At 34.8% G+C, this 19,862-nt stretch overlaps 1 protein-coding gene across 2 annotated transcripts in view; it reads left to right on the forward strand.

The window, feature by feature from the left end:
* The window catches only part of ZPLD1 (zona pellucida like domain containing 1), a 43,450-nt gene that overhangs the window by 12,993 nt on the left and 10,595 nt on the right, over positions 1-19,862 (forward strand). For both annotated transcript variants that reach the window (XM_087871571.1, XM_034415268.2), the window contains exons 2-4: positions 6,351-6,571; positions 9,403-9,584; positions 10,267-10,339. In XM_087871571.1, coding sequence (XP_087727697.1) covers positions 6,351-6,571; positions 9,403-9,584; positions 10,267-10,339 — 476 coding nt within the window. The remainder of the gene's footprint in view (positions 1-6,350; positions 6,572-9,402; positions 9,585-10,266; positions 10,340-19,862) is intronic.

Here is a 19,862-nt window from a genome sequence, read left to right on the forward strand (position 1 = left end):
AAAGGTTTCATCCTCAGTCCTTGCTTTATGGTGTTCCACAGGTTTTGGTACTTTCTAAGCTCTTGCTTAACATTTCCATGAAGCTGCTGTGTTGTGTCATCTGACAGCACAGCATAAGATACCAAAGGACAAAGGCAGTGGTGGGATTCAGCCAGTTCGCACCACTTCAGGAGAACTGGTTGTTAACTTTCTGAGCAGTTTGGTGAACTGGTTGTTGGAAGAAATCATTAACGCAGAGAACCGGTTGTTAAATTATTTGAATCCCACCACTGGACAAAGGTAAAGTTTACAGACTTTCATACAATGCTCCCATAAATCCCAGACTAGAAGGAGAATCATGTAAGGGAATTTAGGAAACAATACTTGATTACAAATTCTAGCTTAATAAATATTGTAGGATAGGAGAAAAAGAAATCAAGACGGAGACTTTCAGCTTCTATGACTTGCAGTATACAACGTGAAGAGCAGTGGTGGGTTGGCTCCGGTTCGGACCAGTTTGCAAGAACCAGTAGTAAAACTGGTGGGAGGCCCCGCCCACTGCCCCGGATATCATCATCAGTGACCTGCGCATGTGCAGAAGCTTCTGCGCATATTCAGAAGCAAGGCGCGCTTGCGATCCTGTTGTGAACTGGTAGTAAAGGTAAGTAGAACCCACCCCTTGGAAAGAAATATATGAATAGGTTTCAGTGAAAAACTATTTTACCAACAGTGCCAATATTATATCTTTTGAAGATAATACATATAATGCTGATATGCGGGAGGCAAATGGTAAGATGCAATCTTTGTCCCTTTCAAATGTGTATTGTGATATATGTACTGTAAGTAGACACTGTAATCTTATGGTCCTTGCTTTGGCATTCTTATGTACCTGTCAATTTCTGCAGATATTCATGATTGTTGTCTTCTAGGCTCCTGTTTCTGGTCAGGCCCATTTCTGTAAGCAGGTGGTCCCTTAAAAGTTATTTAAGCTAATGGGACAGATTACAAAGAGCACTGCATTTGTTGGGAAACAAGATATGACTGGCTAGGTGGCTCAATGACTGGCTAGGGGGCTCAGTGGCTAAGACACTGAGCTTGTTGATCAGAAAGGTTGGCTCTGGATTTGGTGGTTTGAATCCCTAGTATAGGTCTCCTGTGTGAGCAGGGGGTTGGACTAGATGACCTCCAAGGTTCCTTTCAACTCTGTTACTGTTATATCTTTGATTTGGTTTCAAACTACAGATAGAATACAAAGGATAGTTCTCTACCAGTAATCTAAATGTTCCAATAAACTTACGGGATACCAATCACCCTTTAAGTCTTCCCTTAAATGCAAGACAACCAGCTGAAATAGGTTTTGCAAAGGAGCAGTTAACCTCACTATACTGTAGAGGCTATAGTGAGCTCTTAACACTTAGTAATGAAATCAACAACAATAGAGGAGCTGTTTCAGTCACAGAAAAAAAGTGAATTGTAACAAGAGTGAAATGCAAAAAAAGAACATGAAAAAGCAACAAATAGAATCCTGCTGAACACTGGAAAAAAGTTTGAATTCTGATAAACAAAGGGTCTTTTACTTTTTTACCTTCTACTAGTGCTAAAATCTCATGTCCAATTTTTTCCCTTCACTATGGAAGAAAATTGATTGGTTTAATATCCCTATTATTGCAAAGGTACATAAGTGCATAGAGGTAATTGTCAACCATTGATTGATAATCCTAATCCTAACCCATTTGGCAGAAATAATAGCACGATACAGCACAAGGGTTTTATTCTGAATGAGACAGAATAAAAGCAGGAGAAAATGAAACTCACTGGCAGGCAAAAAAGATTTTGATGGACAAAAAAGGAACAAGAGCCTGAACGCAAAATAGCACTTTCCCTTGCATGTGTGATTAAGTAGTACTTGATAATTTTAATGGCATATGACTATTCATAGAAAGAAAAGAAATTATAAAGGTGTCTTGCAAAAATCTGCATTATATTACACTCCAAAACCAAAAATTGAAGCTGCCTTTGTAGATCAAGTATATAGCAAAGAATGCAACTGACATGGAAAGCCAGGCATACATACATTTCTCATTCTACAAATCCAAAGATGCAGAAAATGTGGCATTCTTTACAGAAACAGATAATTACTGCATTTGGAAAATAGTGTAATAGTGTAATGTTTTTCATTATAAGGATTGTGAGTATTCGTTATGAGCTCTATGCACTATCTTCGAGAAGAACTGGACTAATGGCTTTATTGTTGGACTGGAACACAAGTAATTATGTTTCCTACATGTATCGTTGAATAGTTACTGGTATGTCAATAACTAATGGACCCTAAGCAAACATAAATTGAGAACATATAATGGCAATCTTCACTGAAAAATTTAGCTAGTTGGAAGATAACAGATAATTATCATGTAGCTGTTAAGTTCCTCCCTGGCTTGAAGATTTCTTCCATTTGTTCCTTGAATATAACAACAACAACAACAACAACAACAACAACAACAGTGTTATTAATAGTAACAGTGATAGTTAATCTGTTACTAGTAACTGTTACTAGTTAATAGTAACAGTTACTAGTTACTGTTACCAGTTACTAGTAATTGTTACTAGTTAATTAACACTATTAATAGTAACAATGATACCCATTGTCATCGGGGCATTGGTACCATGTCCAAGAATTTTATAACATACACCAGCAAATTGCAGCTTCCTGCAATAACACCAGCGGAACTGCAAAAAACTGTGCTACTTAATACATCTTAAGAAGGTACTTGGTTGATACCTAGGACACTGGCAGCAACCCGTATCAACCATTAGCACCAGTCAATAGTATTTGTGATGCATTTTTGAATGTCCAGTTGACTGAGTTTCATGTTTAATGAATAAAGTATTAATAATAATAATGTGATAATCAGAGATCCCTGCTTTGCTACCTTAAAGACTCTGTCTTTGCTTATATACCTTGATATAACTAATATTCTGTCTAGACTGATACCATTGATATGTCAAATATATATATATATATATATATATATATATATATATATATATATATATATATATATATATATATATATATATATATATATATATATATATATATATATATATATATATATATTCAGCATAAGGTAGGTCCTTGGCTGGATGATTTAAAGGGTGCTAAGCTATTGTTTTCTAATCTTTCCTGTCTGTGTAAGGAATGAAGAACAATAGTTTATGGGATACATTCGCTAAAGATAGCCAAGTAAAGTAGCCATGGTTAATATTCTCTAATGATTTTATTACCCATGTAACTTTCATCTCAACAAAACAAAGCAGGTGTAGCTGTTTTGATCTTCTGCAATATAAGCTATGAATGAGTCCTGAAACAATTGAATTGAACCAGTTTAGCCTCCTACCTCCAATTATGAACTTAAATCAAATAATGCCAAAAAGCATTTGAATCAAAAAAGCTCTGATTCACATAGGTCTAATGTATCACCTTTTTTTTCGAGTAACTCAAACAACAACATTGTTGTTATGCACTGTAAACAGGGAAGGAAAACAAAATGCATCACATCATAGAAATATTTATTGGCAATATATGATAAATGAAAGAAAAAGCCTGCTTGATCCACTTGTAGCCAGCCAATTGCTCTCTGTATGTGGAAGAAATCCTGGAGACATTTACAGTATTTAGTAAGATTGTTTTCATACAGAACATTACAACTATTTTATCTATTCCATGGCTGTAATTCAAATTCAAACACTTCCAGGAAAGCTACACAAACCTGTTCTAAATAAGGAGCAACTGTTTCACACTTGAAAGATTTCGAATTTTAAACATTTTACACAATACTATATATTTTTTTTATTTTTTATTTTTTTTATTTTTTTTTTATTTTTATATGCCGCCCTTCTCCGGAGAGTCAGGGCGACTTACAATGTGTTAAGCAATAGCCTTCATACTTTTGTATATTTTATACAAAGTCAGCTTATTGCCCCCACAAACCGGGTCCTCATTTTACCCACCTTAGAAAGGATGGAAGGCTGAGTCGACCTTGAGCCTGGTGAGAATTGAACTCGCAGTAATTGCAGGCAGCTGGATGTTAAATGCTGCCTTAGTAGGAGGCATTAGCCTCCTACGCCACTCAGGCTCATTTTGAATATCATTCAATAAACATATTCTATATTTATTGGCCAAAACTGGATGGGTTGTACACATTCATGTGTGCATACATGCCCGTATGCTCACCTACAACTAACTATTAAAATAGATGTCCTAAACAAATATGATTACGATAAAGGATAAAATATGGAGGTGCGATATGTATGTATGATAAGCTGATGGCACTCATTTATTTTAATTAGATTTTATAATCAATAAATCAGAATAGAGTTCCAAGGGACCTTGGAGGTCTTCTAGTCCAATCCCCTGCTCAAGCAGGGGATCATTTCAGACAAGTGACTGTCCAGTCTTTTCTTAAAAATCTCCAGTATTGTTAGAACAATTGTTCATTGTTCTCACTGTTAGCAAGTTTCTCCTTAATTCCATATTGCTTCTCTCCTTGATTAGTTTGCATCCATTGTTTCTTGTCTTGACTTCTGGTGCTTTGGAAAATAAATTGACTCCCTCTTCTTTGTGGCAGCCCCTCAAATACTGGAATGCTGCTATCATATCACTCCTACTCCTTCTTTTCTCTAGATTAGCATATCCAGTTCCTGCAACTGTTCCTCATATGTTTTAGTCTCTAGGCCTTTAATCATCCTAGTTGTTCTCTGCACTTTTTCCAAAGTCTCAACATCTGGATGCAGTATTCCAGGTGTGGTCTTACTAAGAATATTTATAAAGCAGTACTAATACTTTATGTGATTTATATTCTATACCTCTGTTGGTTCTATACCTCTATGCAACCAAGGATTGTATTAGCTTTTTTGGCTGCTGCCACAGACTGCTGGATCATATTTAAGTGATTGTCCACTAGGATTCGAAGGTCCATCTCACAGTTACTGTTTTTGAGCCAAGTTTCACCTCATTTGTATTTGTACCTTTGGTTTTTCATGCCTAAGTGTTGTAAGAAGTTAGCACCCACCCCTTTCCTGGAAGAGTGAAATATTTTAGAAAATATGAAAAAGGCAGAAATATGAGAAGCATATTTTACAGACAAAGCAGCTCCCACCTTCCTGCCCCCCACCCTTTGTCATTGGGCCATTAAGGCCTGGGCCAGTCTACTCTACATAACAAAGATCTACCTCCTTCAGGCAGAGCCATAGTAGGAATTGTCAAAAATAGGATTAGCCCTCTACACAATAGCAGCAGAAACTCACCACATGTGACCTGGGAAGCACATGTGACCATCAGCCAGCAAGACCCACACCCCCTGGGAGTCTGACAACCAATCAGGATACTCTTTCGGGGCCCCAAGAAATGCAGAGTCAGAGAGAGCATAAAAACCCGAGGATTTTCTGTATCTGCCCCCTTTTCTGTTCAGGAACTCAAGCCATGTGATCCTGTCCACCATTAAACCATCTTTCCAAGCAGTCTCCATGTTTCCAGTGTCTGTTTTCCCCACTTGGAGCAGAACCTAGAAGGATGTTTCTTCCAACAGTGTAAAATCTTGCTTTTCTCCACATCTGGAGTGTTGGCTATTCCTGCTAGTTTAGTGTTATCTGCAAATTTCATGAGTTCTATTCCCTCATCTAAGTCATCTAATGTTTTATAATACAGCAGATACATTTGTTATTGTGCTAAAATGCTTTTAGAAAACTTTCTGCTATCTCAGCCTCCTTGATTGTGTTGAATAAAATTATAACCTGTAAATTTTTATAACTATTTACTAAAAATAAATAAACTAGTACTATGAATCATTATTTATCTGACTATATTTTATAAAGCTGTTTCATCAATTATTGCTTGCAGATCATTTGTGTGTATATAAATGTTTTGGTGCTGTTTAAAACTGAAATCTAGTATTTTATTCTAATTATTTATTGCTAACATATTTGCTTCTGATTACATTAAATGATTGCTATTTGGCATGGCTATTTAATGGAGTATTATCTGCAAAATACAAATGATACCAATATAATGCTCTGCTGAAACTTTTGGAGATATTTGGGGCTTGTTTTCTATGTATGCTGAGGGAAAACTAATAGGATGTGCAATGAAGAGAAGACTGCTTATTCCCATCATTCAAGGAAGTGCATGAAGGTAAATCACATTAAAGTCATGTTATTAAGTGTAGTATTCCGTTTGTTATTATTGCTATTTTTTTAGTTTGCTTCTTATATTGTCTGTTTTAAAATTGATTTGAAATTAGGCTTATTTCCTTAATGTAACATTCAAAAATATAACTTAACATAATCTGAATAGTTCTCTTTTTTTATTGTAGCAGAACAAGATATCAATGTCTACTGTGGAGTTCAGGCAATTACTATGAAGATTAATTTTTGCACTGTCCTGTTTTCTGGTTACTCTGAAACTGATTTAGCACTAAATGGGAAACACGGGGACTCTCACTGCAGGGGATTTATAAACAACAACACATTTCCAGCAGTGGTAATTTTCATAATCAATCTCAGCACTTTGGAATCCTGTGGAAGTTCCTTAATGGTAAGACAAGAATCTTCGGAAGCTACATACAATTGTTAGGCATTGTTAGGCACCTAAAATTGTGTGAAATGAGGGCATGACATACAAATATGAATGCTTTTAATTTAAAGATCAATAATGTTCTGACTGGTGATAGATTGCCTCATTCATTTCAAAGAAATGTTTATTCCTTTGTGCCCTTGGTTCTAATATTATGGAATGCAATCATGATTTCGCCAATTTCAATTTATGAAACAATAATAATAGACAACTCTTATTGGAGGGCAGAAATGGAAAATGTCATCTATTAATCGCTCTGTTGCCTTCAAAACCTATCTTATACCATTTTAATAAACAGTTTATATTTGATTTGTATATTAAATTTAAATTCTCACACTTCAAGTTTGCTAGTAAGGAAGAAATTTTCTGGGCAATTAATGTTCTCAATTCCATAATAAGGAGTACATAAGTAAGACCTATGATTTAGATTTAAATGTTTAGACTCTTCCAAGAAGACTCTCTCTCTCTCTCTCTCTCCTCTCTTCCTTCCTCCCTCCCTCTTCTCCTCCCTCCCTCCCTCCCTCCCTTCCCTTTTCATTATGACAGATCATTGCAATGAAGCTTTTACCTGCATGTAATAATAATCTGTATATTCATCCCTGTCCTATCGTTATATTTTTGCCAGAAGTGCCTAATAATATACTAGTCAACATCATTTGGAAGTGTGAGAGGGCATTCACAGTGATTGCTATTGTTAGTAGAAGTATGTAGATGAGAAATGAGTGGAGAAATTGAATTAGAAATGCAATAGAACTTTGGAGATAAATCTGAGGAGTGGAAGGGGAAGATCTTATGCAAAATCAGTGGGATGGTTTGACAGAACTGAAAATTGGAAGAGCTGCAACACAGCTGTATGGTACAGAAGTGACTGATATAAGAAGTTAGTGGAGAAGACATTCCTGCATATACCCAGAGAATTCTGACAGATGCTGTTGGAAGAACAGTGAATACCAAGAAAGAAGACAAGTATTGCATCAGCAGGAAAAGATAAATGATTGGATAGTAACCATCCTCCGATTAATTTAGGAAAGGAGAGGAAAAGAGAGTCTAAAATAATAAATGCCTCAGAGTTAAGCTTTCATTGATCACAATCAACCAAAAAAAAAAAAAGTGTTAGAAGTTAATCAGGGGGAAAAAAAGAGATGAAAAACTTACTGTTTGGGTTGGGCCATTGACCAGTACAGAGAGAGATTCAAGATTTAAAGCAAGTCTAACTATAGGAAATTAAGATTGAAATAAATAGAAAAGTAATATCCAGAATGTTTTGTATATAATTAAAATGCCTTTTTGGTAAATCCTATGTTCTACTTGGTTGCCACTAATTTACATAGGAGGGCTTATAGGCATTTCTTTCCCTTATCTCCTTCCTCCACATCCCCAGGCAAGGCTTGACATCACTCTAAACTGTTTTTCAAAATGAAAATATTCTTGTGAGGACAAATAATGACTTCCGAAAAGATTTTTTTTACACAAAAATGCTTCAGGAACAAGTACAACACATTACTAGTGTTGTGATTTACCATCATTCACAGCTGTTATTAGGAAATAAGCATACATAGACTTTGCTTGAGATGCTTTTTTCTTGAAGCTGGTAAAATAAGAGGAGGCTTAGCCACAGATAAAGAAATCATAATGATATTTTTTTCCCCTAGCAAACTCAATATTAATCCAAACATACATAGCTTATCTGTTGTACTTTCAGAAATAGGTTAACCACCCATAGTAGTAAAGAATGACTATGATAGAATTGATTGGCAATGATAAAATCTCTCTCTACTATTTCAATTGGTATGGGATAGGTGGAGTAGGATAGTAGGCACAAACAATTCTTACAGAATAGAGAGGGTTTTAATTCAAGCTAGGCTTACCTGAAATATTCTTAAATGTTGTGAGTTGGACCAATTGCATGAATTTGGAAATGATATTGTCTTGTAACATGGCCATATTATTCCCACTTTTTCCTCTTCCTCTAAATACAAACATTGCAAGTTTGATTGCTTAGCACTCCTGTCAGTTTTGAACTTGAAAGCCATATTAAAAATGTCAGAATGTAATACAATTCCAACAGGCACTTCTGAAGAGATAAAAATAAAAGACAATTGCCTCTTTTGGGCTGTTGAGTAAAGGGAGGAATCACCAGCTATTTTATTCAAATATTTGTGATATTGCTTTTTGTTGTTCTGAGTTGCGAAGTCGTGTCTGACCCATCACGACCCCATGGACAATGTTCCTCCAGGCCTTCCTGTCCTCTACCATCCTCTGGAGTCCATTTAAGCTCACGCCTACTGGTTCAGTGACTCCATCCAGCCACCTCGTTCTCTGTCGTCCCATTCTTCTTTTGCCTTCAATCGTTCCCAGTATTAGGCTCTTCTCCGGTGAGTCCTTCCTTCTCATTAGGTGGCCAAAATATTTGAATGTGATGTTGCTTACCTTCTACCAAAAGGCCAAATATGTCCCAATGTTTTCAAGGGGAATTTCACAAAAATGTTTTCAATCAACAAACTTTGATTGGTCCAAGATTCTGTATCGAAACATAACATTCTGCATGTTTGCCAGAGGTGGTTACCTGTAACTTCATTTCTTTCCCTGATGATTGTAAAGAAAAGCAATAGGGTTGGTTGGATAAGTCACCCAAAAATTATTTAAGGTGTACTGAATTGTTGAGTCAGTCATTCAGATGAGATCATAAAGATGGTTTTAAGCACTAAAATACTATCTGTATTATTTTATAGATTCTTCTCTACTATAAGCTTTAACTCTGTAATTTCAATTTTCTTGCTTTATCCTAATAGGTAACCTCAGTTCCAGGTATCAATGTATATGGCAATGCATCCACAGTCCAAATAGGTAATATTTCAGGATATATAGATACCCCAGATCCACCAACAATCATCAGCTATTTACCAGGACTTCTGTATAAATTTAGCTGTAGCTATCCTTTGGAATACCTAGTCAACAATACACAACTTGCTTCGTAAGTATGAATATTAGATTGATTTTTAAAGAAATAACTACTGTTTTATAATCAAAAGTTACTATGATTGCTCCATTTTTATTATGAAACTGTTCAGGTTTTAAGGAAGTGGAATTGGTTGCGTTCTATAAGCATATTATATTCTCAGCACAAGACAGATGTATGAATGTTGGCTCTTTCCCTTTCCATACATAAAATTGTCATCACTCATGAGAATCTAGAGAAGGGAAAAAAGAAAGAAGACATGGAGAAAAACAGTATTAAAAGAATGTGATTACCAGATTTTAGTTTACTATTTGATTTGAGCTAGGTCTATTGTTTCACAATAAAATTTGCTTCCAAAATATTTATTAATCACAAAGCAGCTATTCAGATGCTTTGCTGCGCATAACTGAACAAAACAGTTGTTGAACTGATTTACTTCAGGTATGATTAGTTTTCACACAACAAAGTTTTAATATACGGCTCAGAAATAAATGCTATCCTATAAATTACTGGATGACTATTTTGTCTTCATTTTCTAATTATTTGCTTCATGAATTCATTGTTCCTTCTGTGAGGAAGATAAGCAGTTGCAAAATTTGATAAATAAATAAAAATTAGCTTATATGTCTTGTGTTAATAAGAAAGAGCATTGAATATGTGACATATTAAATAGTTTTGCTTTCTAATCTATTTATAGGTCATCAGCTGCAATTTCTGTAAGAGAAAACAATGGTACATTTATAAGCACTTTGAATTTGCTCCTTTACAATGTAAGTAGAAATAAATGGCTTAAATATATTTGTTCTGTTATACAAATGTTCTTTTTGTAGACATCTTTTTGCTATTTATTCATTTTTAAAAAGTCTTTAAACTTGCATGAAACTTCTTTCATCAGGATAAAAGGAAATGTATCTGGTTTAATGAAACCTTCTGAAAATCCTTAACATCCGAAAGCCATTTACAATCAATTTCCTAAGGTGGTTAAGAGAGGAAGTATGAAAACTGAGTGTACATTTGAAGATGCCAAACCTTGACTTAGGCAAGATGACTTTCCCTCAGCTTGCCAAGCTCTAAAACCTGCAAGAGACCAATGTCTTATGATGTCCTCATGGGAAACCTCTGGGTAGGTCTCTTTTAGGCAATCCTGGATCCTTTCTTGCTCTAGAGAAGAATTCTTAGCAGCTGATTTGTTCAATGACTCATCTTTCTGTTGTGATTCTTGGCTCTGGATTCTGCAGAGCCATCTTCAGTAAACTATTGCTTCCCTGGAAGTCAGAAATTAGAGAGTAGGTTTTCATCATCTCTTTTCAGGATTAAAAAGTGCTATCATATCCTTCTTCTTTTTCCAAAGTAAAACTGGCTGAACCACCTTTTAAGCTTTTTTCATACAATTAGTTTCTAACATTTAATCATTGCTTTTGGACCTCTTTAAATAACATGGAGCTCCCATGTAACACCTCTCCTGCGCGAGCTGCACTGGCTCCCGGTGGTCTTCCGGGTGCGCTTCAAGGTTCTGGTTATCACCTTTAAAGCGCTCCATGGCTTGGGACCTGGTTACTTACGGGACCGCCTACTACCATCAACAGCCTCCCACCGACCAGTACGCTCCCACAGAGAGGGGCTCCTCCAGGTGCCGTCGGCCAAACAATGTCGGCTGTCGGCCCCTAGGGGGAGAGCCTTCTCTGTGGGGGCACCGACGATCTGGAATGAGCTCCCCCCAGAGATACGGAGGATTCCGGATCTGCGCACCTTCCGCCGCGAGTTGAAGACGCTTTTGTTTCATCAAGCTGGCCTCGCCTAAATCTCCTCCCTTCTAAAGTGTAAATTCTAAATTTTTAATGGATTTTAAAATATGGGTATTTTAAATTGGGTATTAATTCAGCCAAATTTATTTAATTCATTTTATTCGATTTTAAATTTTGTATATCTATGTGTTTTATTTCATGGCTGTGCACCGCCCTGAGTCCTTCGGGAGTAGGGCGGTATAGAAATTCAATAAATAAATAAATAAATAAATAAATAAATAAAACGAATTCCTTAAATTAGTATAGTTGCTAGAATTTTACTTTGATCAAATTACAATAAAATGAAACTTGCTCATCACCATAATTTGAAAATGAAACTAGATAAAATTGCTCCTGTCTCTTTGATAGCTATGTGTCACACTGCTCATACTCAATTTATAACCAATTAATATCCTATGATCTTTTGCACAAACATTGCTACCAACTGAGGTGTTATCTTACACTGGAACATCTGAGTTTTATCTGATAAATGACCAGTTTTGGATCTGTCTCTGATAAATTTCATTCTGTGTAGAATAATATCTCAAACATATCTTAAGTAAGATTATTTTGAGTTTTATTTCTGTCAACTTGTATATTAGCTATGCCGTCAAAATTTGAAAGACCTGAAAATGTGATGAACATTTTCTCAATAAGTTTAACCAAGTCATTAATAAACTTTTGGACTAGTACAGAGCCTAGGATTGTACTTTCTGGCATTGAACTTGATCCAATTTAATATAAAAACTCTTTGATTGTGATTTTCAAGCCAAGGATGTATCCAAAATCATGCCATCCAATCTACATTTAATTAGTTTGCTAATCAGGATGCCATGGCACACTTTGTCAAATGCTCAGTAAAGCAAAAATATTTTATTACTACACTTTATTAAGGAAAGCTGTTATATGAAAAGACGGAGAGAAAGTCAGCCTGTCAATAAAAGTTAGACAATTACACATTGTTACTACATTGATTATTGCCACCTTGTTTTTAAAATACTTACCGATTTACCACTTTATAATCTACTTCTGCATTCTCTGCAATTTCTTTAAAATACATTTGAAAATTCTAGTTTCTTCTGTGTCCTGGAATGCAATTGGAGTGTCTTCAGATGAAATTCATTCAAGGTATATAGAAATTCTATGTCCATGTCTATCAGGCTCAGTCTTCAAGGCAGGCCCTTTGCTCTTCATAAGTTTAACATATACATTCTTGACAAAAAAGATTATATAAAAACAAGAGATGAATTGACTGTTCTCCTGATCTTTTATTGCTCCTCAGCATTTTGCATTCTTCACTCATAATTCACACATAATTTTTTTATTTATTTCCTTTCATTCTAAACATATACAGTATAAGGAAGTCCTTATTCAGTTCTTAGCATCTGCTATCATCAGCTTATTCTAAGCTCTAACTTGCTTAACATGTTTTTTACAGTTCTGGACTTTGTGCTTACAATTTTTAAAATGATCTGGCTTTCTTCCTATCTTCAGTGGATTCTTTCTTAATTTCAGTTCCAGGCCAGATTCCACTGAAATCAACAGGATAAGTCAGTTTAAAATTGATTGTTCTTATAGGAGTTGCTTGTGAATACATTCTTGTAAGTAGACATTAGAAGCCTTGTACTTGGCTTGAATTTGTGTTCTTAATATTTTTCATCAACCTTAATTATTGCTAAAATAGTTTCTGGATATACTTTTAAAAGAAAAAAATGTCATGACTACTGTTTCCACAAAAAATAGGAATGACACCAAATTGATGATATCTATATAATAACACCATCATGTATGCTGTGTAATTTTCCTACCCTCTTTCCATTAATGCTTGCCCAAAAATACAAAGATAGATGTAGGAGGGAAACTTTGGGCTATGAATTCTTGACCCAGTCAATAAACAAAATTATTATTATTATTGGTTATAATAATATAATTTAATATGGAATCATAGTATTGGGGCTATGTTCTGTTCAAATTTTAATTTAAAAAAAAACAAGATGACAAAACAGTCACATGAATAGAATAAAATATATTGAAAACATAGGTAAGGATTATAATCTGAATAATGATGGTGATAATGAACAACAACAACAACAATAATAATCCAAATTTTGTTTTCAGTTTACAATGGAAGCATTCTGATTAATCAGCACTAAGATTGGCCCATTTGGCACCAGGCAACAGGAATTCAACTGATTCAGTTATTCAGCTTGGATGTAGGTTCCACAAGGGTTCCACTAGCTCAGTGGTGGGTTTCAAAAATTTTTACTACCGGTTCTGTGGGTGTGGCTTGGTGGGCGTGGCAGGGGAAAGATACTGTAGAATCTCCATTCCCTCCCCACTCAAGGGGAAGTTTACTGCAAAATCCCCATTTCTTCCCTATTAGCTGGGACTTGGGATGCAGAGAATAGATGAGGGTGGGACCAGTCAGAATTTTTACTACTGGTTCTCTGAACTGGTCAAAACTCAAAATTTCCGCTACCGGTTCTCCAGAACTGGTCAGAACCTGCTGAAACCCACCTCTGTACTAGCTGCTTCAGAAATCCTACTTCCATTGCAAAAGAACACGTTTTTCCTGATATCCTAATCATGTTTAAACTAATGACCTGATTTAAAAAAAATCTATGGTCATAAGTACTGATACAGCAAATATAATTAGTTTTTTAAACTTGGGGAAGCAACTTGTGTCATTTCAGAACTTTAACTCTTAGTAATTAGGGATTCTGCAGCTTGTACTTCTTCATCATCAGGAATGTCAAAAAACATTTACCCCTAATATAAATCAATGTTAATTTTATTCTCTTTGCTAGATTTTGTGGCAGGGCATTAGGATAGCTAATATTTTACATGGTTCTTGATGGCAGATAATGCTTTCTATTTATTAGCATGATAATTAAATTTGAATATATGTAATTGAAAAAATTTGTATTGAATAAATAGGGTCATTGAGTGGGAAATGTGAAAAATTTAACTGATTTTTATTTATAAGGCCAACGCTAATCATCCAAATCTTATTTTGTGTTGATTAGATTTTTTTCTTTATCCATTCAAATATATAATTTAAAAAATTATCTTTCCATCACTCAGCTGGTATTTTACTAAATTACAATTACATTTTCAATATTATTATTCATCTCATCATGGATTTAGACTATAATTCATGCAGTTGATTTAAAAGTTTGTGCTTTAGATTTCGAGTGTAACAAATGAGCTACAAATATCATAGCAGAATAATAGTAACTGTAGTTAAACAAATGTTTTGTTTTGCTTTCTAGTACATGCAGTTCTACCGACTACATTAAAAACTGTTAGATTAACAACTAACAGCTGTTCCACTCTTAAAATAGTATATGTACACAATCAGAGAGAAAGGAGCAAATTTCTTAAAACTTTGAGAAGAATGAATATTATATTGTGCTGAAAGGATTGAAATAAATTAGTTTCATTAAAATTCATGCTAACCTGCCTTTAGTACTAATAGTAACCAGTACTATTTTGCCAATAGTACTGATTTTTGGTTTGCTCAACATGCTTTTGCAAGTAAGTTTTATACACTGACCTTGTAAATGAGAACCAATTTAGTATAGTAGTTAAGTGCTGTTCTAGGCATGGTAACTGCCTGGGGGACTTTGGACCAGTCACTTTCTCTCAACCCAATCCAACTCAGAGAGTTTTTGTGATGGATAAAACAGGAGGAGAAAACAGTATTATGTATATTCACCACCTTGAGTTATTTATAAATGTAATAAAGGTGAGATAAATCTAATATAAAAATAAAATAAATAAAATCCTGTGGACAAGATGTACCTCTCCCCATAGCAGGTTGCTCTGCCCCAGTAACGTGTAACAACCTTTTCTTCTTGCAATAAAGCATTTTGGTAAATAGCTTTCTGATGCAAAGAGGTGTGCAAATTATTCATCTTGGGTTTTTTTCTCTGTTACTTGTAGAACAGATGAGCTGCTAACCTCTAAGATGGTAACATCTATTAGATATTGTTCTAACTATAATCAGTTTTTCCCTTAAAAACTAAGAATTGAACAGAATTTTTACAGCATGTAATATAACAGTTTATTTTTCCAACTGACTCACACCCCAAAACATTAGAGAATCATGTTTCTCACCTGAATAACTCAAAAATTAACACATTCACTCACCTCCATGTATGAAAAGAACAATAGAACTGTTAAGCCATTTACACTACTTTAAATATATAAAGGCTAACTTCATTCTGAATGGTACATTTCTATTTATAGTTTAAGCATGATATCAAAAATTAGGAAATAGGTTAGATAAATGTAGGGCAGGGGTGTCAAATTCATGTCGTCACGGCAGCATCACGTGATGTATCGGGACTTTTTCCCCTTTGCTAAACCGGATGTGGGCCTGGCCAGTGTGTGACACATCCGGCCTGCAGGCTGGGAGTTTGACAGCCCTGCTGCAGGGGATTACTATTCTGGATTGTATAATTTCTTTTGGATTTTTTAAAAAATAATCTAGCTTCATTTATTTATATATTGGGTTACATTCTCTCATACTGTAGTCTAGCATGAGAAAAACATAAAAGAACAGAGGATCTTTTTGTATTGAATATAATGAATTTAAAGTTTCAAAACAGATAAACTTTTATTTTGTCGAAGAGGGGTATCAAATTTGACAAAAAGGAGTATATGCATTTTGAACCTTTAAAATTAGATAGTGTTAATAAAGGGAGTTGTAGCATTACAAGAGCTGAGGTGGCGCAGTGGTTAGACTGCAGCTACTTCAGCTGACTGCTAGTTCAGCAGATCAGCGGATCAAATCTCACCGGCTCAAGGTTGACTCAGCCTTCCATCCTTCCGAGGTGGGTAAAATGAGGACTCAGATTGTTGGGGCAATATGTTATTTAGTATACTGTCGATTGTTGTAAGCCGCCCAGAGTCCTCGGAGAGTGGGCGGCATAGAAATATTATTATTATTATTATTATTATTATTATTATTATTATTATTATTAATAATAATAATAATAATAATAATAATAATAATAATAATAATAATAACTCTGAGATTAAAAAAAATGAAAGTAGCCTATATGGTAGGAGTGAGTTGTGCCAAATTTTAAATAGATAGTTGAGAAATTTTAAATAAAATGAAAGGATGTTGATAAGAAATTAGTCTGTCCATTCATGAGTGCTTTGGAAATAATGGTTATAGGACTGCAGCAGAAATGCTAGCCCAGATAAATCCATTTTGGAACCATTTAGTCTTAGAGAGCAAGGTGACAGGAAACTAGTTAAGGAAACAGTAATATAAAGATCTTTCTTCACTTGTCATATTTCTCCACTCCCCAAGTCGTAGTGAATGGCGGAAGGAGGGTTACCAGTAGTGGGTTCCACTTACCTTCGCTACCAGTTCGGAATTGGGAGCACACGTGCGTGCTTGCTTTGCTTGCACACGGCGCTTCTGTGCATGCACAGAGCATCTGTGGTGATGTCCCTCTGGGTGGGCGGAGTCTCCCGTCGCCGCCACTACTGGTTCTCCTGAACCGGGGTGAAGCAGTAGAAACCCACCACTGAGGGTTACCAACCCTTGTCTTATTGCAAGGCTCAGTATAAATGCATTGTTCACTGAATCCAATATCCATTTTCTACTCATTTGCTTTCTGCAGCAAAGTGTCATTCCATTTTGAGCACACTTCTTTGTTTTGTTATCTTTGGGACATTCCTAATAAATAGATCATGATAGTGATATGATATTTGGAAGGACACAAACTGGAACAGAGTAGATTCAGACCAATTTGCCCTGGTGGTATGTGTGTCTATCCCGAACTGACTCATGATCAGAAGTATAGTAACTATAATATAGCTCCATAAGCAGTGGTGGGATTCAAATAATTTAACAACTGGTTCTCTGCCTTAATGATTTCTTCCAACAACCAGTTCACCAAACTTCTCAGAAAGTTAACAACCGGTTTTCCCGAAGTGGTGCGAACTGGCTGAATCCCACCACTGTCCATAAGCAATAATCTAACTGAAGCACTCTGAAAAAGAATGTGTAGCACTTCGGGCCCTCTTTTATCCTCAGCTTTCACATACTGGAATGAAATGTTTGTAAGGAAAGTAAAGATCATTATGCAGTGCACAGCAGTGAAAAATTGTGGTTGCAGTTTCTTGCAGATCTGCCTTGTTCCACATTGAAAGGTTAGGAATGAAGAGCCAGATTTGGGAGGACAGCTTCTCTTTCTTTTCCTAAAGGAAATAAATGCTGATAGTATGTTAAAAGTACCTGAAATTTGTCAAAGCTGATACTTGACATTCAATTTGCGGATTATATTTGCAAAACAAAATTCACATTCTGCTTAAGTAGAGGGTTGCAGCATTGGATTAATTCCTTTTGTGGTGTTGGTGCTCCTAATGAATTCATACATATGTATAAATCTACTATTGGATTTATTAGGATTACTTGGTGAACAAGGGATGCTTTTGAGAAACGACTGTGTTGGGGTCAAGATATTACTCTATGAGGAGCATAATTAATTAAGCATGAATACGAAGGATACTAATTTCCATATATTAAAATGTAATATACTCTAGTGCTGTGCTGTGTTTGCTTAATGAATTAAGGTACAATTATCCACTATTACTTCTGAGTGACTTAAATACTACTTAAGAAGCATGCATTTTCAGATTAATAAAACTAAAAGCTATTGGTATATTCACTTCATTATCCTTACTTTTTTTGACCACAGAATCACTTAATAAATGCAAATACTCCTGTAAACGTACGTAGACATTTTCAAACATGACAATTTAATAAAAAAATATAAAAGGGAACATAGAGATAAAACAGAGTTGAAAGAGGCATCATTACAAGGAGATAATAGTAACGCCCTCAGGGCTAAAAAGAACTGGCAGTCAGCAATTTGAATTTATGTCAGAATGCAGAAGAACAAGCTGCTTTGGGAAAGCACATGACTTAAAATATAATTTGATCTATATCTTTTATATCAATGTCATAAAATATGGCTTAGTAAATTTATAGGTAGTTCAATCCAAGTGATAATTTAAGTGCTCTGCAGGCTGCTACTCTTCCTCATGTACATACATATTTTTTTTTTATCAGCACAGCATTCATATATAACCTTGTAATTTTCCAGTTGTAAAATAAAGTTACTTGATTTTGGTGCCCCACTAAGCGAGAAGGGATTTCATTCAAAGCAGGAACTCCAGATTTTTAACAGATGTTTTTACCATTTAATTGGACATTAAAACTTGGCATCTGATTTTGTTAGCCTTGTATTATCTAAAGGCATTTTTATTTTTAAGAATTTTAAACTAATTAAACTAAAATATACCCTCATGCAATAGAGTTCATGAAACAATAAAATTATAATGTTTATCATCGCAATAATACTTAACCAGGAAGAAAAGAAAAACGGATGACCTTTGGTAAATTATGCTATAACCATATTTGTTTAAATCATATTTCTCTTCTTTTATCCCTTTGGTGGGAGAAAACTCTTTAACAACTATCAGCTTTCAGTAATCCATTATGGCAAGCAGGCCGATAATGTTTTCCTGTATTGCAGGAGCAAACCCAAATCCTAATCCTAAAATCCACTGTTTTCAATTTTGTTAGAGGCCTGATGTTCAGAATATTGTCAAAAATGTCTCTGTAACAAGCAATGGTTGGTCCAACCATATATTAATAATCTTACTGATTTCACCCATCAGTAATAATCTTACTGATTTCACCCATAATGTAATAACAGAACAATTCCTATTAAAAATTATATAAAACAACTACATAATCAAACCTCATTTTAAGAAAATAGAAAATTAATTTCACTTAATTGCTTAAAGCATTTACCAAAGTACATTGTTTTATGAAGACATAACTTTTCAGAGCTTTGTAAATCGTAAAAACATATTACTAAATTTAGAGTTCACAGGTTTTTACTCCAAAATTTCTAACTACTGTAGAACTTCAAAAGCAAAAAAAAAAAAGAAAGAAAAAGAAAAGAAAAAGAAAAGAAAAAAACATCTGGATCAAGTATACAGAATAACAGTTTTTTAAGATGGACAACTAAGAGGTAGTATCTATATCAAATTAATTCTTTAATAGTGCAATATTTAAAAAAAGTTACTTCAGAACTGAGCTTGTCCTGAATAATGTAGCTGTATGATAATCTCAGTTTACTCCCAAATACAGTTTTTGATGTTACTTTTATCTGTGATGTTGTTATAATATAAACATTTCATGGGAAACATATCAAAATTATATCTGTGTCCCAGTATTTTCCATATATAGTATGTCTTGACATATTCAGTAATCCCATTGAAACATTATCTAATACAAGGTTTAAGTGGGGTCAGATATAACTCTTAAATTGAGGCAAAATAATTTTGAAATTCATTATTCCAACTAGTAACTAAAGCTAGTATCTAGAAGGATAAACATAATGTTTACAAAAGAATTGTAATGCATGTAATCAAAGCAAGATATCCTTGCAAAAGAAACTAATTCACAGTCCTC

Source organism: Pantherophis guttatus, chromosome 5, assembly GCF_059756535.1.
Source record: "Pantherophis guttatus breed Tessera chromosome 5, ASM5975653v1, whole genome shotgun sequence".
Taxonomy (NCBI): domain Eukaryota; kingdom Metazoa; phylum Chordata; class Lepidosauria; order Squamata; family Colubridae; genus Pantherophis; species Pantherophis guttatus.